At 47.4% G+C, this 23,784-nt stretch overlaps 1 protein-coding gene across 7 annotated transcripts in view; it reads left to right on the plus strand.

Annotated features, from left to right (window-relative positions):
• The first annotated feature begins 409 nt into the window (after nt 1–409).
• Nucleotides 410–23,784, plus strand: part of UBE2F (ubiquitin conjugating enzyme E2 F (putative)) — a 77,396-nt gene continuing 54,021 nt past the window's right edge. For 2 of the 7 annotated variants that reach the window (XM_055291118.2, XM_063645820.1), the window contains exons 1-3: nt 410–560; nt 6,525–6,658; nt 21,102–21,131. In XM_055291118.2, coding sequence (XP_055147093.1) covers nt 6,541–6,658; nt 21,102–21,131 — 148 coding nt within the window. In that variant the 5' untranslated portion in view covers nt 410–560; nt 6,525–6,540. Of the gene's footprint in view, nt 561–782; nt 1,117–2,178; nt 2,325–6,524; nt 6,659–21,101; nt 21,132–23,784 lie in introns of those variants that run through there. The other 5 variants (XM_063645819.1, XM_055291119.2, XM_055291120.2 and 2 more) reach the window with 5 other exon arrangements.

A 23,784-nucleotide genomic window follows, 5' to 3' on the forward strand; every position in this document is an offset into this window, starting at 1 on the left:
GCCGGTCCAGTCCTTTGCACTCCAGGTGCGGTGCTGGACAGCGGGAGCTCCAGCCACGGAGGCCGCTCCTTCAGGGAAGGATAGCCTGGGCTCCTCCGAGCCCCTAAACCCTGCAGACCACGGAGTGAACCCGGGCTGGAACCAGGCGCAAAACCCCCAGCCCTCGGGAGCTCGGGCTCCAGAGGCAACTCGGAAGCCCCGCCCCTAACGCTACTCGCCAATCAGCGGTGGTCGCGAAATCCGTGCCCGCCCCCTGGCCGCGCCCTCTGCCAATGAGCGAGGTCCGAGCGGCCCGTCGTCCAGCCCAGTCCCGACCGAGGCACGCCGCTGTTCGCGTGTCTGGTTCCAAATAAAGTTTTTCGCGACTTTGAATTTTTTTTTTAAAGCGCCCGATGCTGTCTCGGCAGCCGCGGGCAAGAGCTGCCGAGTCCCCGCCCCACCACTTCCGGTCCCGCCGCCGGGAGCCGGTGCGGCTGTGAGGGGCCGCGTCTCGCAGCAGCCGCCCGGGCCGGGCATGGTGTTGGGCGCCGGGCCCGCCTCGCCTGTCTCGGGGAGCCCAGGTGAGGAGCGACCGTGCGGCTCTGCGGCGGGGCGAAGTGCGGCCGCCGGTGCACGGGCTGGCCTGCGGGCCGGGCGGAGGGCGCAGGCGGTGACGGGGCCGCCTCAGGCCCGCCGGGTTCCTCACGCCGGGGGCCGGGCAGGCGCGGGCACCCGGACGCGAGGCCGAGCGGCGTGAATGGGAAGGGGCCGCGGGTCGCGGGCAGCGAGCCGGGGGTCGGAGGCGGCGTCGGCGGCCCGGGCGCTGGCCTCGCCCGGCAGTAAGTGACCGCGGCGGCGGCGGGGGACGGCCCGCGCCGAGCACCTGGTGTGAACCAGGCCCTGGGCCGAGCGTGGCACGGACCTGGCCGCGCTCACGCCCCACTCGCGGGATCGGCTGCCTGCCTTGTACGGAGGAAGCGGGGCGTCCAGCGCCTGGCCAAGGTCACCGGCTCGACGTGGCCGCAGAAAGCGGGACTGGACTCCCGATCGCGGCAGGAGTCGCGCTAGGCCGTGAGGAGCGGGGGAGGTGAGGGGAGTGACAACTCGAGCCCTGTCCTCGTACCTGCAGCGGGAAGAGTAAGTATGGACGCTTACCTGCAATTGGGGGCGGCCAGGCTAGTTTGGAAAATTTTTACCACAGCAAAGGAGACGAGGAAGGAAGGGCATTTTGGAACAATTAGTGCAGCAGAGTCTTGGTTCCAGACCTAGTTCTGCTGGTGTGTCATCTTGGGTGTGGCCTTCCCCTCCCTGGGCTCAGTTTCCTCATCTGTCACAGGAGAGAATTGGGCCCCCCACTCTGCATTCCCGACCGCCTGGAAGTGGGGGCCGGATCGGTTGGAATAGCCAGAGAAAGCTTCTTGGAGGAGACGTTGGGATGTAGATAGGAATCTTCCCCTTAAGGAAGGGGTAGGGTTCGTTTGTGAAGGGAAGGAGGGCATTCCAGACCTGGGTATCAGATTGAACAGAAGCTTCTGGAAATGAGCAAGGTGTTGTGAAGGAACAAAGAGGAAACTGGCCTGCCTGGTGCAGAGGAATCCTGGCTGAGGAGTGAGATGAAGGCAAGGGGGAGCATAGAGGTGGGAGAGAGAGAGATTGAGAGAATCTCACCAAGCTTAATGCTGTGGGGCTTGAGGACCCCCCACCTGGACATACCTGCCTTTCAGGTAGTAGGCAGTGCAGGAAGGGGCAGGTTTACTGCTGAACATAAAAGGGACTGGGCTCCAAAGATGGTCAGTCAACCAGCGTACTCCTGTGCCGAGCGGGAGGTTCCTGGGTACTGGCGTTCTGTAGAAGAGTGGGATGTGGACTTTGTTGTGCCCTGATCGGGGCCCCTTTGGCTGGGGAAGTTGAGTGTCCCCTAGTGACCCGCAGTCCCATCCTTTATGCTTGGATTGAGACGTCTCCATTCGGAAGGAATTGTAAATAAGTAGCCCCCTCACCTTGAGCTGACTGGCCCCTGGTGTCCCTGCACAAGTGACATGGCCTGGTTTTGCCATTGCTTGCAGGGATGCTGAGTAAATATCACTTGATGGCACTAGTAAGTTGTACACCAGATACTCTTCTCTGGGCCGTCTGAAAGCAGGTCCCACCCAGAGGTGGAACCTAACTGGGCCAATTACAACTTGTGGAATTTAGAAACTGAGAATGCTGTTCAGAACAGCTGATCTGTTACCGAAATGCTGCCTTAGAGCGTAATTTGCAGGAAAGAGGAAGTTTTGTTTTAAACCAGATCTTCAAGAGTTGAAGCATATTGAAGAAGGAAAAGAATTCTGAAGCAACTGCAGGTATTCAGCTAGCCTCTTGACAGTTTGAATACTTATTTTTTGTTAGAATCCTTTGGTTTAAATTTAATTTTACAGCTATGGAAACATTCCCAAATTAGGCCTTGGGTTTATCCTTAAAGTGGCATGTGAAAATGATACACGTGATAGAAAATTAGATGGTCACTATATTAGATTTCTTAGAATGTTAGGGAAGTACATTTTTTATTACTTTCTATGGAAAACAAAGCACCAGTGTTACATTCTTTTATATGTGGCAAGTCACAGACTTGAACATAGTAAACCAGCAATCTGACTCTTCCAGTGGAATTGAATATTGGAGCATCTTCTGCCCACAGAGAAGACTTCATCGTGGCGTGATTGGGGGTATAAAAGCGTTAAGCGTAGCCTGCAGGCTGTAGTGGTGCAGAAGAGTTTCTTGGTGGTTGTCCTTTCAGTGTGTGAGGGATCTCTCTCCCCAGGCTCCCCTGAGCCTCCTTCAGTGCAGGTTCTCGGGGAGCTGGCTGTGGCCCTGGTGCTTGCTGTTCTGTGGGACTCTTCATTCTGACTTTCCTAGGTTACTGCCTGCTGAACTCATGTTCAAGCATGTTGTGCTTTTATTTTTTACTCTTTGCTTCATTTGCATTCCCAAGGTCAGCCAGAGACCTGGTAGTCCTTGTGTAAGGCATCTGGTGTGTCCAGCTGACCCCCAGGTGATGGATGGATGCATGTTTTGGTCCATACTTGGGTGACACTGACGATGTGGCAGGACTGATGTGCTCCAGTCTGCACGCGGGGCAGCAGACTTGGCTGGGAAGGGAAACACTGTTCCATGACAAGGAATCCTTGTGAGGGATTTTTGACAAGATCATTCCAGGTAGGGGCTGAAGCAGGAGAGCTTGGCTCTAGATGGTGCTACTGTCTGTGGTAGCTAAAGCCCCTACAGGTGTTTGTGACTATTTCCCTGTGAAGTAACTTCATCAGCTGAACCCAGCTGCTTTGCCCTGGGTGAAGCTGTGAAGATGTGCTCTTATGGAGGTCCACCTGAGGAGATGGCACAGTAGCGTAACAATGAAGAAACTAATGTTGGTTTATTTTCACATTTTTGTCAACTTTATTGAGGTGTAATTGAAATACACTAAACTGCCCATATTTAAATTGCGTAATTGATCAGTTTGAAACCATGACCACACTCAAGATAAAAACATTTCCTGCTCGGCATGGTGGCTCACGTCTGTAGTCCCAGCACTTTGGGAGGCTGAGGCAGATGGACTGCTTCCGCTCAGGAATTCAAGACCAGCCCGGGTAACATGGTGAAACCCTGTCTCTACAAAAAAATTTAAAATTACCTGGGCATGATGGTGCCTGCTTGTAGTCCTAGCTGCTTTAGAAGGTGGAGGGTGCTGAGGTGGGAGGATCTCTTGAACCTGGGAGTTTGAGGCTGCATTGAGCTCAAGTCATGCCACTGCACTCCAGCCTGGGCTACAGAGCAAGACCTGTCTCAAAAGACAAAAAACATTTTTGTCATCCACAAGAGGGAAACTAGTGTGTCTGTGGTGACAGCTTCTAGCAGCTGAGTGACTTTGGGCAGCCTACCTTCTGGGCCTCTGTTGTCCTGGGGTCCACATGTTAAAATGGAATGGGAGTGGGAGAAGTCCATTCCAACTTTGCAATTCTAAGAGCTTATGACCCTGAAAGTGCAGAGCTGTCTTTGAAGCCTTTAGACCAGTGCTTCTTAAGGGGTTTAGGGTGTGTGTGTGTCCGTGTCCTCTAGTGGAAAAGACTGTGCAGTTCAGAAGATTGTATTCTATGTATTGTTTTCGTTTTGAAAAAATTCTTTAATTTTTTTTATTTTTTGAGATGCAGTTTCACTCTTGTTGTCCAGGCTAGAGTGCAATGGCATGATCACTGCAACCTCCACCTCCCGGGTTCAACCTATTCTCCTGCCTCAGCCTCCCGAGTAGCTAGGATTTACAGGTACCCGCCACTACGCCCAGCTAATTTTTTTTGGTATTTTTAGTAGAGATGGGGTTTTGCCATGTTGGCCAGGCTGGTCTAGAACTCCTGACCTCAGGTGACCCACCTGCCTCGGTCTGCCAAAGTGCTGGGATTATAGGCATGAGCCACTGTGCCTGGCCTGTACTGTTTTCATTGTACAAACAATAGAAAATAAAATCTGACAGCCTTTAGGGGATATGCAGAAGATGGTGTGAGAAACTGTGTAAGAAACCTGGGTAAAAAATGGTTTCAAATGCCGATGAGGAAAGGAGTATTCTTATTTGACTTTCAGGGTCTTAGCCTCAACCTAAAATTTCTGTGCTTAGGTCAAACTTTTCACATGGAATTTTTAGATCATTTTCTGTTGAAATGATCAGAGTGGTGTTGAAATAAAATGATACGAAAGCAACAAAGGAAATTATGGAAATACTGAACTGGTGACAATTTATTTTATTTTATTTTTTTGAGTCTCACTCTGTTGCCAGGCTGGAGTGCAGTGGTGCAATCTTAGCTCACTGCAACCTCTGCCTCCTGGGTTCAAGTGATTCTCCTGCCTCAGCCTCCCGACTAGCTGGGACTACAGGTGTGGGCCACCACGCCTAGCTAATTTTTTTGTATTTTAGTAGAGACGGGGTTTCACCATGTTGGCCAGGGTGGTCTCGATCTCCTGGCCTCGTGATCCACCTGTCTTGTTCCCCTAAAGTGCTGGGATTACAGGCGTGAGCCACGGCACCTGGCCCTGGTGACAAATATTTGTCCTCAGTCAAAAGAAGTTCCAGTGACCCCCTCTGACCATGGCAAAGTAAGCAAGAGTTAGGAGGAAGATTAATGTCAGTTTATGTTAGAAACAGAAGGCGGAGTCTAGAGGATAGTTACTCTGTTATAATTAGTGGGATCATAATGTAAGCTGTGGACTTTGAGTTATAATGTGTTAATGTGGGTTCATTAATTGTAACAAATGTACCCTCTGGTGGGAGATGTTGGTAACAGGGGAGAATGTGCATGTGTTGGGGCAGGGGGCATATGGAAAATCTCTGTACCTTCCTGTTAATTTTACTGTATACTTAAAATTGCCCTTAAAAAATAAAATCTTAAACAAATTGTGGCATTTCTTCAACCGTCTCCCAGATAGCAAGGGGCATCACCTGTGTTTGGTCTTTGTTGTCCCTCCCAGTGAGCTTGCAGCAGGGGAACCTGCAAACAGATGGGGTGGAAACCACCAATGAACATAGTCTACTTTGGGACATTAATTTTAATTTAGTCTTGATGTTGAAATTGCCAAAAAATATAAATAAAACACAAATGTAAGTAAATGCAACACAGCATGAATAAATGAGAAGATGCTTATTAAGGCTCTATCCACACCTTTATTAAAAGAGGAAGGAGAGCAAAGAGTGGTGCTCCTCTTCCACCAAAGGCTGTGCTGCTTCACTTGGTGATGGGCCAGGCCCTGGGACCGTACCATGTGTGTGCATGATCCCCTGCAGCAGGGAAGGGCCGACTTACCCGTGGGCAGTAATGGACTCATGTGGAACCCATTGGTGAGGGCATGCTGGTTGAGAAGCTGTGGAGGCCACCCTAGACCTTGTGTTCCACGGGAGCTTTGTCACAACCACATCCCAGGGCCTGGCACCCATTGAGTGTGAAATGCATGACTCTTTTTAATTTTAAATTTTTTTTTTTTTTTTTTTTTTTTTTTTTTTGAGACAGGGTCTTGCTCTGTCAAACAGGCCAGAGTGCAGTGGCACAATCACGGCTCACTGCATCCCCAACCTCCCAGGCTCAAGGGATCCTCCTACCTCAGCTTCCCGAGTAGCTGAGACTACCGGCACATGCCACCACTCCTGGCTAATTTTTTTGTATTTTTTGTAGAGACAGGGTTTTGCCATGTTGCCCAGGCTGGTCTTGAGCTCTTAGGCTCAAGCAATCCTCCTACCTTAGCCTTCCAAAGTGCTGGGATATTAGTTGTGAGCCACCGTGCCCAGCCATGACTCTCTTTTTTAAAAAATGTTAATTCATAATTTTAAAAGTTAGGCTTATAGAGGATGGCATAGAGCTTCTCAAATGTATTATGAAGGAATCCAATCTTATTAATGTGTACAAATTTTTTCCATAACTAAATTATGGGAAAAAATCAAAATACAAAAGCACCTGTACATTTTCCTCAATGTCTAATTAGTCTCTGGAGACCTGGTCCTTAACCCTGCTTTCATTGCTGTCTTTCAGGGTAAAGGCAGCAGTAATGCTAACGCTAGCAAGTAAACTGAAGCGTGACGATGGTCTCAAAGGGTCCCGGACAGCAACCACAGCGTCCGACTCGACTCGGAGGGTTTCTGTGAGAGACAAATTGCTTGTTAAAGGTAATGATCATTCGTGTGAACTGTTTTTGTATCCTGTAACAAAAGGAAGTTTGACTGGAGAGTCTTTGGGGATATAAAGCAACCTACTGCTGATAGAAATACCTGTTTAAAAGGTTTTAAAATATAATTGCTTATCTCTTATAGTGAAGGACATTGTACCACACAGATGATATGAGCACGCTGTTGCAGGGAGATGGTATTAGAAACTGCAGTGTGTCTTATACACTTGGGATGTTCTTTGTCACGTCTGCCAAAATGCTAGCAGAAAGAATAAGGTGCTGAGAGTCAGCAAGGCCTAAGACTGGTTTCAGAGCTGCCATTATCTTCCTTTCTTTCTGATTCTCAGCACCATAGTTTCTGCTCTGTAAAGGGGAAGGAGTCAAATTCTGTAATCTCTTAGGATCTTTTCCTGTTTTATTCAGGTCAAAGCCTATGGCGAGTCTTGTGAAAAATTAGTTCTTTTCACGGAATTAATAACATACAGTGTTCTAGAGTTTTAGTGACTTCTGCTATCCATGTTGGTGAGGAGAAACTTTATCCTTGGAGAAGGGTTGGTAAAATGTATGAGAGTATGCGTGCATGCAGATATGCATTCATTTGTATGTTTGAGCGTAAATTTTGCATTTATTCATTTAGCAAACTCTTACAATTTTCGAGTGCTTTGAAGTCGGTTTCTTGGGGGTCATAAGACCTATAAAAGATGAAGAAACAGTTGCAGCCTTTAAGGAGATTATAATTTGCTTAATTATAATAAAGTTAACTTTGTATTTTATTTGTTTATTTTTTTGAGACAGAGTCTCACTCTCACCCAGGCTGGAGTGCGGTGGCGGTGGCGCAATCTTGGCTCATCACAACCTCTGCCTCCCTGGTTCAAGCAATTTTCCTGCCTCAGCCTTTCGAGTAGCTGGGATTACAGGCATGCGCTACTACACCTGGCTGATTTTATATTTTTAGTAGAGACGGGGTTTCACCATGTTGATCAGGCTGGTCTTGAACTCCCGACCTCAGATAATTTGCTCGCCTTGGCCTCCCAAAGTGCTGGGATTACAGGCGTGAGCCACTACACCTGGCCAAATTTTTTTTTTTTTTTTTTTTTGAGATGGAGTCTCGCTCTGTCGCCCAGGCTGGAGTGCAGTGGTGCAATCTTGGCTCACTGCACCCTCTGCCCCCAGGGTTCAAGTGATTCTCCTGCCTCAGCCTCCGTAGTAGCTGGGATTACAGGCGCCTGCCACCACGCCCAGCTAATTTTTTGTATTTTTAGTAGAGATGGGGTTTCGCCATGTTGGCCAAGCTGGTCTCAAGCTCCTGACCTCAGGTGATCCGCCCACCTCGGCCTCGCAAAGTGCTAGGATTACAAGCATGAGCCACCGTGCCCGGCCATTTTTGTATTCTTAATAGAGACGAGGCTTCACCATGTTAGCCAGGCTAGTCTTGAACTCCTGACCTCAGGTAATCCACCTGCCTCAGCCTCCCAAAGTGCTAGGATTACAAGTGTGAGCCACTGCGCCCGGCCATTAATAGAGACAGGGTTTCATCATGTTAGCCAGGCTAGTCTCGAACTCCTGACCTCAGGTGATCCACCTGCCTCTGCCTCTGCCTCCCAGAGTGTTGGGATTACAGACGTGAGCCACTGTGCCTGGCCTTACTTTATAACAAGTGTTTACATTTCTTTAAATTTTTTTTTTTTTTTTGAGACAGTCTCTTACTCTGTCACCAGCCTGGAGTGCAGTGGCATAATCATGGCTCACTGTAGCCTCAGCCTTCTGGGCTCAGGTGATCCTGTCACCTCAGCCTCCTGAGTAGTTGGGACTACAGGCGTGCACCACCATGCTTAGCTAGTTTTTTAATTTTTTAATTTTTATTTTTTTGTAGAGATGGGATTTCATTATGTTGCCCAGGCTAATCTTGAACTCCTGGGCTCCAGTGATCCACCCACCTCGGCCCTCCCAAAGTGTTGGGATTACAGGTGTGAGCCACCGCACCCAGCAAGTGTTTACATTTCTTACATGTAGAGCAGCTAGAAAGCAATGAGTTGATTAGTGTATTCGAACTCCCTGTTTTCATGTTGTATTAGGTTGACAACATGGAGATTACAGGCATTTATGTGACCTGAAGAATCTAACAGCAGAAGAGCTGCTGTATGTAAATGTGCTGTGCTTGGCCTTCCCAGACACAAATCACTGTTAAACTGGGGAAGGAATGGGAACTGTGAGGGCACTGGGTTTGTGGGGACTTAACAGTGTCCTCTTTTTCTTTTTTGAGACAGAATGCAGTGGCACGATCTCGGCCCACTGCAACCTTCACCTCCTGAGTTCAAGCGATTCTCATGCCTCAGCCTTCTGAGTAGCTGGAATTACAGGCACACACCACCAGGCCCAGCCAATTTTTGTATTTTTAGTAGAGACGGGGTTTCAACATGTTGGCCAGGCTGGTCTCAAACTCCTGACCTCAAGTGATTGCCTGCCTCAACCTCCCAAAATGCTGGGCTAACAGGCATGAGCCACTGTGCCTGGCCTGTACTCTTTTTCTTATTCTCCTTCTGCCCCTGAGTTTGCACTTAGTTTTGGATTATCTAGCCTGATGGTTGGTTGAAAGTGGAGTGAGAATGGTATTTCACATTTTGGCCTTACCTACTAAGCCTGGGAGAACAGTAGATTGTATTCAGTGTCTGTTGTGCTGGAGGCTTTACCCAAGGAGGCCCAGAGGGCGGGGCAAGAGCTGGAGCACCTTATTTGGGTGTGCCTGATAGGACTTGAGTGTCTTCTCAGATTCTGGGCTCCATCTGCAGCACAAGCCAGGAAAATGGTGTGTTGTTGCTGTACTTGGAGTAGACAGTGAGTGCTTCAGTGCCTGAGGAGTTGCAGCGAGGAGGGCCTGGATGTCAGCTAAGGAGGAGTGGGTAGAAGCTGACAAACAGAATCGTCATGGTTAATAGTAGCTAATAGGAGCTTTTGTATACTGAGCACTTAGGGCCAGGCCCTCTGTTGGGCACCTTCTTAGTTCGTTTGTGCTGCTGTAACAAAATGCCACAGATTGGGTAATTTATAAACAATAGAGTTTTGGAGGCTGGGAAGTCCAGGATCCTAGTAGGATTGGTATCTGGTACAGGTAGTTCTCTGCTTCAAAGATGGCACCTTGTTGCTGTGTCTTCACATGGCAGAAGAGATGGAAGGGCAAAAAGGGCCTAAGCTAGTTTCCTCCTGCTCTTTTATAAGGCACTAATCCATTTATGCAGCAGAGCCCTGATGACAGTCACTTCCCTAGAGGCCCCACCTCTTAATACTACCACAGTGGGGATTAAGCTTCAACATGAATTTTGGTCCCATTCAAGCCATAGTAGGCACTTAATGGGATAATTCTAGTTTGACTTTTCAAAGCCGTGCCAGATTGATGCTTCATTTTACCCATGAACTGCTGAGACTCAGGTTAAGAAACTTGCCCAGTTTGCGGGTTTATTGCAGCAAGACAGCCAGACCCACATACTGGGGTAGGACAGGCTCTGGGAGGGGCAGATGCGACAAGCAGAAACCAAAGTAGCAGAATAGAAGTGCAAGTCCACAGAAAAGAGAGTTCAAGGAGGCTCTGCATCTCCATGTCTCCTGCCCTGCTCAGGAGCTCACCCTGGAGCTCTCTGCTGGTTCCAGGGCCTGACAGAGCCCACTAAGACCTACCAACCTGGGCGCCCCACCAGCTCCAAGGAAGGAAATATCTTTGGCTGGGTTGACAGGGCCCAGCTGAGGTTCCTTGACCTTGTGCGACCCATCAAGAACAAGAAGGGTCTCACAAGGAGAGGTGCAGAGCCAACTCTTGAGGCTACCTACCATTTCCATCCTCCCCAGGCACTGGTGGCAATTAAGTTTTCAGAGTCCAAAGCACTGGCGATAAATGGCAGTAGAACTCAGTGTAACCTTCCCTCTCGTGGCCTTTCCTTCCACCCACCTCAGGGGCTGCAGGCCAGGCTGAGTGGTGAGTAGTTTGGGCTTGTGGTGGAGGTTGGGTAAAGAGAAGGGAGGGCCTGATCTGAGAGAGGTGGCTGTACACACAAAGTGCAACAAGAGTGCCTGATGGTTCATGCTTGTGGGGTCCTCCCCTAGAGTGCTTCTTTGTTTAGCTTGCCTGTGGGTGACTTGTTGACCCTGGTGGCAGTCTGGCCTTCTATCCTCTGGGGAGTTATGGCGGAAGTGGTGCTGTGGAGGCTGCTGTGGCTGGTGGAGGGCATGGCAAGGCACTTTGAGGGGTGATAAAGTGAGAATCCTTTCCAGGTGAAATCCAAACTCCCTTTTGGGACTTTGAGAAAAGTAGAGTGTTGGAGTTCAGAAAGATTACTATAGTCAGAACTGTCACCTGGTACTGTGGCTTGTGTAAGGGTGTTATTCACGAGCATCCATAGGTGGTAGAAAATTGTATCAATATGTCTTTGGGACTTTATGCCATAGGCTGGGTTTCCTGAAGAGGAGGTAGGGAGTTTGTCATGCAGGATCCTTACTAAGGGGTACCTTTGGGACAACACCTGTGGGGTAGGCAAGGGAAGCAACAGCGGGCAGAGGGAGACTCAAGCAGCAAGGAAGGCCCCACGACAGCCTCTGCTTTGGAGCAAGAGCAAGCACAAGCACGGCCCTTCAGAGCTGTCCCTGGTCTGGTGAGATAGTCAGGTCTTCCTGCTCTGCACCCATCAGTCGTTAGATGAGGGTTGCCTGGGACAGGTGTGGTGTGGAGTGCACGTCTGTGCAGCCACCAAATCCCTGAAAGGGCTGATTGCTGAAGGCTGCCTGCCCACAGCCCTTACTGAGGGGATCTGGGTGCTGCTGCATCACAGTGCCTGGCTCATTGCCTTGTTCACCTGTGATGTGGGCTCTGGTGTGGTGCACATGGCAGTAGGGCTGAGTTTATAGGAGGCCGGACCTTGTCCCTAGGGAGGGGTGCGAGGAAGGGCCAGTGGTATCTGCACAACAGAGGCCCCTTCTTTTTCTTGAAAGAGTGAGCCCAGTTCTTAACAGTGATGGGAGGCCAGAGTCAGCTCTCCTGGCTCGATTCCAGGTCTCTGGAAACACGTGGCCTGCTTTGGAGTGGCTGGCCATGGGGAGGCCTCCAGATGGCCGCAAGGGCTCCCCCCTCAGCCACACCCACATTTCCTCAGCATCCTCAGTCCAGTTCTGAGGGCACCCTCTGGGCTGGAGCTGGAGTGATGCTTGTAGCTGCATTGCCTGGGGAGTGTAGAATGATGAGTGTTTTGGGCTGCTGTCTGTCCTGACTCCAGAAGCTGGGGTCACTGAGGAGAGAGTCAGATCTGCATTTGAGCTGGCCCTGACTTGGGTCCAGGCCTGACTGGAGGGCTGGCCATTGCCAGTGTTGTTGTTGGCATTCCCTGTGAACCTCTGTGGCTGAGTCCATCAGGATCTGAGTCCATGGTGCCCCCTACTCCCCAAACACCCCTCAGGGCAGAATTAATTGCTTTCTTATCTGTCTGAAGTTTGGCACTGTTTCCATCTAATAGCTCAATGCCTGTCTGTCTCCCTGTTCTTTCACTTGTTCACCCAACATACATTGTAGTGCCAGCATACAGTTAGTGACCCCCAAAGACCTCAAGGGGCTCCAGGAGGTCTGACAGGACCCTTTGCCCGTGTCAGTCTTTGTTAAATGTGGGGATTTGGAATTGAGCCATTTCAGGGTCAAGTCTGGAGTTAGAGGAGCTAAAGGGGGTTGATTCTGTTTGTACCCCTTGTCCCAATCAACCCCTGAGTCCCAGGTGGTTTCTAACCTTCTCTTGTTTTGGCTGATGGGGGCTGGGGCAGTGGGAGGGTCTGGCTACCCATCTGCCTGAGCTTCCCAGTGTCTAGGATGCATGGGCCTCCCTCTGTGAGGGCACCTGTGTCTGCCTGAGCTGTCCAGTCACGGGTGGGACCCCTCACCTTCCTATATGAGGTCTGCCACATGTCCCCATTTCAGTGTTGGGGGAGAAAGAGAAGCATTTACTATTTTCTGGAACCACTGTCTGCAGCGTGTCCTGGCGCGGAACTCTAGCAGGGCGGGCTCAGGGTGTGGCATGCCACATTGTCAGGGTAGTCGCAGCATTTAGCAGTGTGTGCAGCTGGAGGTTCTGTGCTACAATACATATTTTAAAAACTGGAACAGTGGCCCAAGGGGAGGAATCCAGCTAGTGCGGATGTAAGGCAGTTGGCCACGGGCTGACCTTTACATGCTTTGTTGGAGGGTTAAAGTGGAGCTGCCCCAGGAAACTTGGCAGCCCCCCAGGTATACCACATAGCCCAGTGAGCAGGGAGGACCCTGTGGAAGCATAGATGAGGGCTCAAGTTGACATCATCTGCATTTGTGTTCAAAGTAAGTGGTAGGAGGCCTGTGGGCTCCATTCTTAGTGATACCAGGCTCTGCTACAGGGGCTGTGACTGCTTTTCAGAGTTATAGCCTTGATCCTCCAGAGCCTGGAGCACTGTGGGCCTGCACTCTGTAGTGTGAGGCCTCAGCCATGGTGGTGCTCTCTCTGGAGGGGCTGAGGCCCTGTGTGTGAGTCAAGTGTCTCCCAGATGTGAAGCATGCAGAAAAGGTGGATTTGAGGATTTTAATGCATAAAGGCAGTGGGAAGCTAAGAAATAAACTTCTAGTTCTAGAAATCTGTGAGGCAGTGGTTCAGGTTTAAGGAAGTAATCAGGTCACCTGGAAAGTGGCAGCTGTCTCTACCTAGGTTGAAGGGCTCGGCAGCTCTGCCTAGTGTTTTCTGATGGGGCTTGGAGCTGGCTTTTGCCAAGAGTCATCTGCCTGTGTGACCAGCCTTTTGTCTTTGTCAGCTTGGGCTGCTGTAACAAAGGACCGTAGATGGTTTGGCCTAAACAATAGGCATGAGTTTCCCTTGTGGAGGCTGGAAGGCCACGATCAAGTTCCTGGTGAGAGTGCTCTTCCTGGCTTGTAGATGGCCTCTTCCTGGCTGTGTCTTCACATGGAGGAGAGAAGGGGAGCTCTGGTCCCTCTTTGTTTTTTTTTGTTTTTTTTTTTAAATAACGGCATGAGTCCCATCATGAGGCCTCCACCTCCATGATCTGATCTAAACCTAATTACCTCCAAATACCATCATATTGGGGGTTAGAGCTTCAACATATGAATTTGGGGGTGGAGGGCATAAATTCAGTCCACAGCGCCTTTGGAATGCCTCAGTTCCCAGCCATGTGAAAAGAAACATTCTTGTGTCTTAGAGGAAACTCACAGCAGGGGCACTGCCACCCTGTAGGCAAGTATGCTTATGTGTCCCCCTTTTCCCGAGCACCCCATGTGTGCCCAGCCCCAGTGCCAGGTACTGAGCTCATAGGGCTGAGGCAGATTACATGGCCCCGCCCACAGGGTATGCAGGGTCAGGGAGCAGGCAGCAAGGAGCCAGCAGGAGCCCTGTGTTAGGGCCAGGGCAGGAGAAGGTGAGTACTTGCTGTGCGGGGGCCTCTGTGGTGATCAGGTGGATTTTGCAATCTGATATTTCAGTGTAGTCATGCTTCAAATGGGTCCTGTGGTTTGATCTTTAGTTAGAAAGGAAAAGAGTCTAATCTAGCAGAAGGAAGTTATGCAGCCACGGAATTGTGCAAGGTGTCAGCCAGGTGCCTCCCAGAAATGCCGAGTCACATCTTGGAATAGGCAAGACTTGAGCAGTTTTAAAAGTATCTTCATTTCTCATTACCTTGTAGGTGGGTGGCATTCTTCAGGTGGTGAGGGTGTGCAGAGAAGGGCCACTGCTTTGCCCAGAGGCTGCCAAGCTTTGCTAATAGTCTTATTGTACCTTGACTCTAAGGTGATAACTGTTGATGTTAGTGAATTCTAATTTGCCCTCATTGGAAGTGCGGCAGAACTTCTTGTCATTTGTGACGACTTCCTGAGAGGAACACTGTGGGAGCGTGCCTGGCTTATTTTCTGCCCCGGTGGAACTAAAATGCCAAGCATCTTTATTGAAATCCTGTGCCCCAGGATTGTAGTCCTTGCTTGCACTGTCTCTTGGACCAGAAGCCTGCGGGGACTCTGACTGTGGTGGGATCATTGGTAGGCTGGGTCCAGAAGCTCCCTCAGCCTGCCCTCCTTCCGTGAGTGAATTGGACCGAACGCCTGATGCTCATCTTGGAATTCGAATTCTTTTTTTTTTTTTTTTTTTTTTTTTTCTGAGACACGGCCTTAGTCTGTCACCCAGGCTGGAGTGCAGCAGCATGATCTCAGCACACTGTAACCTCTGCCTCTCGGGCTCAAGTGATCCTCCCACTTCAGCCTCCTGAGTAGCTGGGAGTACAGGTGCATGCCACCATGCCTGGCTAATTTTTATATCTTTTGTAGAGACAAGGTTTCGCCACGTTGCCCAGGCTGGTCTCAAACTCCTGAGCTCATGCGTGCGATCTGCCCTCCTCAGCCTCCCAAAGTGCTGGAATTATAGGCATGAGCCACTGCGCCCAGCCCTGGGAGAAAATTTTGAAAATTCAGAGACCTAAGTTGTACCTGAAACTCTTGATATAATTGGTCAAGGTTAGGGCTGGGGCATTAGGATTTTTAAAAGCTCAGCAGGTACTAGATTGTGGTAATGGATACATAGCTCCAAAATTTACTACAATTTATTGAATCATTTACTTAAAATGGGTCTATTTTACAGTATGTAAATTGGTCCCTGACAAAGCTGTCAAATGTCAAACCAGCAAAACACTCCCCGAGTGACGAATGTGCAGCCAGGGCTTCCGTTCCTTTCTTTATCAGGTGTTGTCTGGCATCTTCCTGGCTGTCACTTTGCTGGCCCCTGAGTGCCTCTTGCTCCCGCACCCCTATCCCCGTAGGAGAAGGGGCCTGGCTCTGTTGCCCATTTCTTCCCACTCCTCCACCCTACCACATCACAGTCTTAGCACTGGTCAGTGGCCTCACTCCTCATTGTCCGTCTGTGCCCAGACCTCACCTCTTCCCTTGTCACTAGACTGTCCTCTTGAACCTTTTGCTTCTGTCATGCTGGCCCCTCTGCTTACAATCCAGTCGCTTACCATGCCGTCTGGACACATTTCTAAATTCCCGTAGGAAAAGCTGGATGACAGGAGTTACCACCCTCTACTGAGGTGGCTTGGGCCACTTCCAGAGTCACGCCAGGGAAAGCTGGATTCCAGTGGCCAGCATCAATCTCTCAAAAGAAGGGCCCTCAAGAACAGTTTCTTGTAAATTCTAATCAACAAAATATAAATAATACAGAATAAAATGTTAGTATTTGCTTTAAGATCAAGTTTAATTATATAGGTAACCCTTATTTAAAAGTGATCACTATGAACAACTCATTTGCTCTTCACCTGTGTAGGTCACACCTGTCAGATGTGACCAGTGTTGGGTGCCATGGTCCGAGGTTCTGTTGTCTTTCTCTGTCCTCTGCCTTTCCCACACATTGCTCTAAGGAAGGGCAAAATCTGGCCCATCGGAAAGACAGCTAGGTATCAGTGTGGGCATGAGAAGAATAATGGTGAACCTTTCCTAGGATCACCATCATTATATTTTGTTAAGTAAATATATGTATATATTTTACGTTTTTGTAGTGACAGAGTCTCAGTATGTTACCCAAGCTGATATCAAACTCCTGGCTTCAAGCGATCCTCCTGCCTTAGCCTCCCAAAGTGCTGGGATTATAGGTGTGAGCCACCACACCCAGTCAAGGGAATGTTTTTTAATGTAGGGGCCACCACATAAGACTGCCAGGAAGATAGGCTCCCAGGGTTGTATTTAGTCACAGAACTTGCCCTATTTCTAATCATGGCAAGTGGGTGAACTGTTTCTCCTCTTCTCCCCACACTCAGCTCCGCTGAAGAGATCTGCCCTTTTTCTCAGTGTGAGAAGCTTGCCCTGGCCAGAACATGTCCTGGCCCCGAGAGGGAGCGGCTGTGGGCGGGCCTCACCCTTTCTCTAGCTTCTCCACTGTCTGTCTTCACCTTTGGTGCCCATTCCATATACCTGGGTCCTAGAAGGAGTGCATTTAATGGGCCACGTGCCTCTACACAGGTGCTTAGTTGTAGCATATAAATAGCTGAGATCAGAGGCCTGCAGGTCTCCTGAACCCTGAGCCTCGGAGTAGAGCCCTCAGCCAGCCTTCTCATTCCTCCACTCGGTGGTCAGCTCTGCGAGCATTCTGGCCTCCACTGCCCCTTCCCCTTGCCGCCTTTCCCCACTTCACTTCTTGAAGGAATTGTGCTGCAGCTATTTTGACCGCACATTTGCTTCTTCACTTTGTACTCTGGGTTCCGTCTCTCTTCCTGCTTTCCTGCTGTTTTGAATGCGAATTAGCAAGGTCTGATCCACTTCCAATGGCCTTTCCCCTTGGACACTCTGTGCTCTTTCACTGAATCACCACGTTCCCAGTGGCTGTCCTGCTTTTTGGCATGTTTCTCATCTGTAACTTTCCCTGTTCCTTGGCCATTGCTTTCTCCAAGGTTCTTTTTTCTCCCTTTTGTTGACCTTACCCAATCTTATGATGACAGGTGGCATCACTTTGCAGGAACCCCTCACCTTTGCCCTCATTGTGCCCCCAGCCTTGTTCTCCTCTTCTTCCCCCTCCCCTACTCTTCCTCTTCCTCCCCCTCCCCTACTCCTCCTCTTTGTCTCTCGTGGCTTTCTGGCACTCCCATATCCCAGCACATCACCCCTGGGTGCCATCTTTGACCTCCTCCACCCACTCACAGTTGCTGGAACCTCTCCATTCTGTTTGCTCTGAAGCCCCCACACTTTTCTGCCTTTGCCAGGTGCTTGCTGCCCATCTCTTAGGTCACCTGGCCTCCACTTTGCCCTTTTAAGGTTGTCCTCTTCAGGCAAAGTTTAGAAACTTCTGTTCAGAAATCTCCAATGGCTCTCTCCACACTGCTGTTTCAATTTTTCTGCTTTGTTTCCCAGTGCTCTGCTGTTGTTTTGGGACCTTTGTTCTGGCCACACTGGATGCTGTCTGGTTTCTGTGCTTTTCCGTGCACTGTGCTTTCGCACATTGCTAATTTATCTGCTTGGAATACTCCTCTTTTCCCCTAACTCTGCAGGACTAAATTTTACTTACTTGCCAAAGCCCAACTCAGAAACTTCCTCTTTCCTTAGTCCCCACAGCTGGAGAGAATCTCCCTGTCCCAAAGACCCCAGAGCACACTGCTTTCTGTCTGAGGCACAGAGGACTTTGCCGGGTCAGTTATTTCAGAGGGTACCCTTCCCTATGCCCTGCTAAACTGCAGGTTTTTGTTTTTAATTAATTAGCTGTTTATTGTAAATATTTAAGGTATACAACAAGAATATTTTTTTTTTTTTGAGACAGGGTCTCACTTTGTTGCCCAGGCTGGAGCACAATGAGGCGATAATTGCTCATTATAACCTCAAACTCCTGGATTCAAGTGATCTTCCCACCTCAGACTCCTGAGTAGTTGGGACTACAGGCGTGCACCACCATGACTGACTCTTTTTTGTTTGTTTGTTTGAAGAGGTTGGGAGGTTGTGGGAAAAGGCAAAAAAAAAAAAGAGATGGTGGTCTCACTGTGTTGCCCAGGCTGGTCTCAAACTCCTGACCTGAAGCAATCCTCCTGCCTCGGCCTCCCCAAGCACTGGAATTACAGGCATTAGCCACAGTGCCTGGTCCAATATGCTGCTTTGATAAACATAGTAGTAGGTTGTTTACTACAGTCAGGTGAATTAATATATTCATCTTCTCATATAGTTTACCTTTTTTAAAATGGTAACACCTGAATCTACCCTGTTGGCAAATTTCCAGCATATAAAACAATATTTATGAACTGTAGTCATCATGCTGTATTTTAGATCTCTAGACTTATTCGTCCTGTATAACTATAACTTTGTATCCCCCGCATTCTGCCCCCTTCCCCACTCCCATGCCCTAGTCACTACCGTTTTCTGTTTCTTCATTTTGACTTTAGATTCTACATATATGTAAGATCATGTAGTATTTGTCCTTGTGTGTCTGGCTTATTTTATATAGCATAATGTCTAGATTTACCCATGTCTAGATTACCCAAATGACAGGATCTCTTTTTTAAGGCTGAACAATGTTCCAACATATATACTGTGTATACCACAATTTCTTTATCCAGTTGTCAGTGACGCTTAGGTTATTTCCATATTTTGCCTATTGTGAATAATGCGCCAATGAATATGGAAGCACAGATATCTGTTCCACATACTGATTTTGTTGTCTTTGGGTAGATAACCAGAGTGGGATTTCTGGGTGATATGGTAGTTGTATTTTTAATTTTTTGAGGAACTTCCATACTGTTTTCCATAATGGCTATACCAAGTTAACTGCTCTGCTATCAGTATACAAGGGTTCTCTTTTTCCACCTTCTTGCCAACATTTATCTCTTTTTGATAGCAGCCATTCTAACAGGTGTGAGGTGATTTCTCATGATTTTGATGTGTATTTCTCTGATGTTCAGTGATGTTGAGCACCTTTGCATATATCTGTTGGCCATTTTTATTTCTTCTTTGGAGATATGTCTATTCATGTTTTTTGCCCATTTTTAATTTTCTTTTTGCTATTGAGTTGTGTGATTTCCTTATATATTTTAGATATTAATCTGTTTTTGAATATATGATTTGTAAATATTTTCTCCCAATTCATAGACTACCTTTTCTTTCTTTTTTTTTTTTTTTTTTTTTGAGACAGGGTCTCACTCTGTCACCTAGAGTGAGTGGTGTAGAGTGCAGTGGTGTGGTCCTGGCTCACTGCAGCCTCAACTTCCCAGGCTCAGGTGATCCTCCCACTTCAATATCTTGAGCAGTTGGGACTATAGGTGTGTGCCACCACACCCCATTAATTTTTGTATATTCTGTTAAAAAAAAAAAGGTTTTGCCATGTTGCCCAGGTAGGTCTTTAAACTCCTGGGCTCAAGCTGTCTACCCACCTGACCTCACAAAGTATTGGGATTACAGGCGTGAGCCACCATGCCTGGCACATAGGCTGCCTTTTTATTCTGCTGATTGTTTCCTTTATTGTACAGAAGGTTTTTAGTTTGATGTAATCCCACTTGCTTATTTTTGCTTTTGTTCTCTGAGCTTTTGGTGTGATATCAAAAAAATCATTGCCAAGGCCCATGTCAAGGAACTTATTCCCTGTCTTTTCTTCTAGGAGTTTTTACTTTCAGGTCTTACATTTAAGTCTTTAATTCATTTTGAGTTGATTTTTCATGTATGGTATAAGATAAGGAGCCAATTTTATTCCCTTGCATGTGAATATCCAGTTTTCCCAACACCATTTATTGAAGGAGCTATCCTTTCCCCATGGTGTTTTCTTGGTACCTGTGTCATAAATTAGTTGACTTTTATATGCGTAAGTTTACTTCTGGACTCTTTTCTGTTCTATGTGTCTGCTTTTATGCCAGTACTGTGCTATTTTGATTTCTATAGCTTGAAATCAGAAAGTGTGATGCTTACAACTTTGTTCTTTCTCAAGTTGCTTTGGTTTTTCAGGGTGTTTTGTGATTCCAGACAAATTTTAGAATTTTTTTTTAGTTTCTGTGAAAAATGCCATTGGAATTTTGATAGGGATTGCATTAAATCTGTAGATTGCTTTGGGTAGTATGGACATTTTAACAATATTAATTCTTCAAATATATGAACATAGTATATCTTTCCATATATTTATTTGTGTCTTCTTTAATGTCTTTCATCAATGTTTTACAGTTTTCAGTATACAGATCTTTTATCTCCTTAAATTTATTCCCAACCATTTTATTCTAAAGTGGGTGTGCGTGCGGGGAAGGGGGGGGGCAGTCTTTAGGGCTTTCTGCATATAGGATCATGTCACCTGAAACTGGGATAATTTTATTTCTTTCTTTCTAGTTTGGATGCCTTTTATTTGTTTTTCTTGTCTGATTGCTCTGGTTTAGACTTCTAATACTGTGTTGAATAGAAGTGGTAAGCAGGATTGTGGCGGGGGTTTGCAGTTTTGTCCTGCAGAGGGGGTGCTGGGCTTAAACACCAAATGAATGGCTTGTAGAAGAGGGACTTCGATGTCTGAGGCCCTGGGGCAGAGGACTGGGGCCAAGAAATGCAGCTATGAGGGGGTAACTGGAAGATAGCACTGGGAACAGACATAGACACAAGGTGCATATAGATCAGATTTTGAGAGGAATCATTCCAGTACTTGGAACCACTTTTAAAAACACTGTAGTGACTGGCTACCTATAGGTCATTTCTATGTTAATTTAAAATGTTTTTCTTTTACATTAAAGTGAATATTCAAGGACTTTTGACTGAATTTGTTGGCATTCTGCAAGTCACTTTGTATATTGACAGCAGCTAAATGGCTTAAAGTCTAAACTTTAGACCAGGTTTTATTCAGTTCATCCATTTTTTTTTTTTTTTAATTCAGTGTTCTAGAGGAAATTGCCGATTTAGAACTGGTGATTTTATGTGGAGTAATTGACTAATATTAATAATAATTTCTTTGTTTCTACAGAGGTTGCAGAACTTGAAGCTAATTTACCTTGTAAGTATAGCATTCCCAAACACTAAGTACTGTGAAATAACTGCATGAAGAAAACTTTTTATGTTTTAATAACCTTGTGTAGTAAAAAGCCTATTTTTCATGTATGTTAGGAATGAATTTTAATTTTCTGTGAAAAGGTAGGATTTTTTTCAAGTGTCTAATAAGAACAAGGTAGGCCAGGCATGGTGGCTCATGCCGCTAGTCTCAGCACTTTGGGAGGCAGAGGCAGCTGGATCACTTGAGGTCAGGAGTTCGAGACCAGCCTGGCCAACGTGGTAAAACCCTGTCTCTACTAAAACTACAAAAATTAGCTGAGCATGGTGATGCGTGCCTGTAGTTCCAGCTACTTGGGAGGCTGAGGCAGGAGAATCACTTGAACCTGGGAGGCAGAAGTTGCAGTGAGCTGAGATCAGGCCACTGCACTCCAACCTGGGCAACAGAGCAAGACTCCATCTCAAAAAAAAAAAATTGGATTAGCTGGGCCTGGTGCTGCATCACTGTAGCCCCAGCTACTCGGGAAGCTAAGGCACTCGAGTCGCTTGAACCCAAGAGGCAGAGGTTGCAGTGAGCCAGGATTGCGCCATTGCACTCCAGCCTGGGTAACAGAATGAGGCTCTGTCTTAAAAAAAACAAAAACAAAAAACAAGGTTCCGCTGTCTTTCTGAGTGCTTTTTGTCTCTCCTTAGCATAGCAGAGGTGCATTTGGTTAGGTTTTTGCCTCTTCCAGATGCATTCTGTCCCACATCCACTTTGAGTGAAAAAGTATATAAATCAATAACAGTTCCACTTTTGTTAGGGATGATACCAGCTTTTTGGCAAAGTTCTCATTTGTAACTTGTCTTCATGTTTGAGGGGTGGCTGCACTGCCTTGCTGTCAGTGGGTGTCCATCTTGCTTGATTGTTCCTGCCCCAGACACACAGGGTCAGCATGCAGTCTTCACTCATGAGCACTGTACATTCGGAAAGCTATTTATCAGGCAGTTCACTTTTGTAATATATGTCATATTTTCTCTATCATTAATCTTCCAAACCCTTGATTATTTCAAAAGATCATTAAAGCCTGAAAGCTTTGATCATTTTAGTATTTTTTGAATTACAACTTTTTATCGTCGTACTTCCTTTAAAATTAGTTCTGGGGCTGAGGATGTCTATGGATGATGGTGAAATATTTTATAAGTGGGTCTGCTGGTTTGGGTGAGTGCTAGAGAGAACTTGGGTTTGGATGTGCAGGTATGTCTGACATGGGGCAGGACAGGGCCCATTCCAGCCTCCATCTGAAGTAGGAAAGATAATGGTGGGTTGCAACCTCTCCATGGTTGTGAAATCAGTTTGAGAGGGTAAGTATGTAATGTTTCTTAAAAAGCTATTATTATTTTCAAGACAGAGTCTCACTCTGTCGCCCAGGCTGGAGTGCAGTGGTGAGATCTCGGTTCACTGCAACCTCTGCCTCCTAGGTTCAAGTGATTCTTGAGCCTCAGCCTCCGGAGTAGCTGGGACCACAGGTACGCACCACCACGCCAGGCTAATTTTTGTATTTTTAGCAGAGATGGGTTTTTGCCATGTTGGGCAGGCTGGTCTCAAACTCTTGGGCTCAAGTGATCCGCCTGCCTCGGCCTCCCAAAGTGCTGGGATTATAGGCGTGAGCCACCGCGCCCAGCCAAAAGATTATTTTCAACATATAGAATTTATGGGTAGGTATAGTGAGTTGTGATGTAAAATATGTTTCTTACTGTGGATCTCAGTCGAAAGTGTTTTGAAAGACACTGGATTGCTTGACCTCAAAGTTTTCTTCAACTCGGAAATGAGGCAATATCTTGAGATTCTGTTAAAAGGTTATCTTTCTGGCTGGGTGCAGTGGCTCACGCCTGTATTCCCAACACTTTGGGAGGCTGAAGCGAGTAGATCATTTGAGGTCAGGAGTTCGAGACCAGCTTGGCCAACATGATGAAACCCTGTCTCTACTAAAAGTACAAATTTAGCCAGTTGTGGTGGTATGCACCTGTAATCCCAGCTGCTCGGGAGGCTGAGGCAAGAGAATTGCTTGAACCCAGGAGGCGGAGGTTGCAGTGAGCTGAGATTGCGCCACTGCACTCCTGGGCGATGGAGTGAGACTTGTCTCAAAAAAAAAATGTTATCTTTCTACCCACTGAAGTATTTACAGATGAAGTGGTTTGCTTTAAAATGCTACAGGAAGACAAACAATAAACAAATAACTGTGTGGGGGCAGGGTAGACAAGCAAGATTGGCAAAATGTTGAAGCTGGGGGATGGGTTCATTATACTCTTCTCTTTTATTAGGACATTTTCCTAATAAAAATAAAATAATCCCTCTGCTTTCCACTCCCATCTTATCTTCCCACAGGCTCCCAACTTGAGCCTGTATGTACATGTAAACTTTTTTTTTTTTTTTTTAAATAGACAGTGTCTCTCTTTGTTGCCCAAGTTGGAGTACAGTGGCATGAGTGTGGCTCACTGCAGTCTCACCTCCTGGGCTCAAGTGATCTTCCCACCTCAGCCTCCTGGGCAGCTGAGACCTCAGATCTCAGTGCATGCTACCACGCCTAGCTAATTTTTTAAAATTGTTTTTATTTTTTGTATAAAAAATTAGCTAGGCGTTGTGGTGGGCGCTTGTAGTCCCAGCTACTCGGGAGGCT

The sequence above is a fragment of the Symphalangus syndactylus genome, chromosome 8, assembly GCF_028878055.3.
Source record: "Symphalangus syndactylus isolate Jambi chromosome 8, NHGRI_mSymSyn1-v2.1_pri, whole genome shotgun sequence".
NCBI lineage: Eukaryota > Metazoa > Chordata > Mammalia > Primates > Hylobatidae > Symphalangus > Symphalangus syndactylus.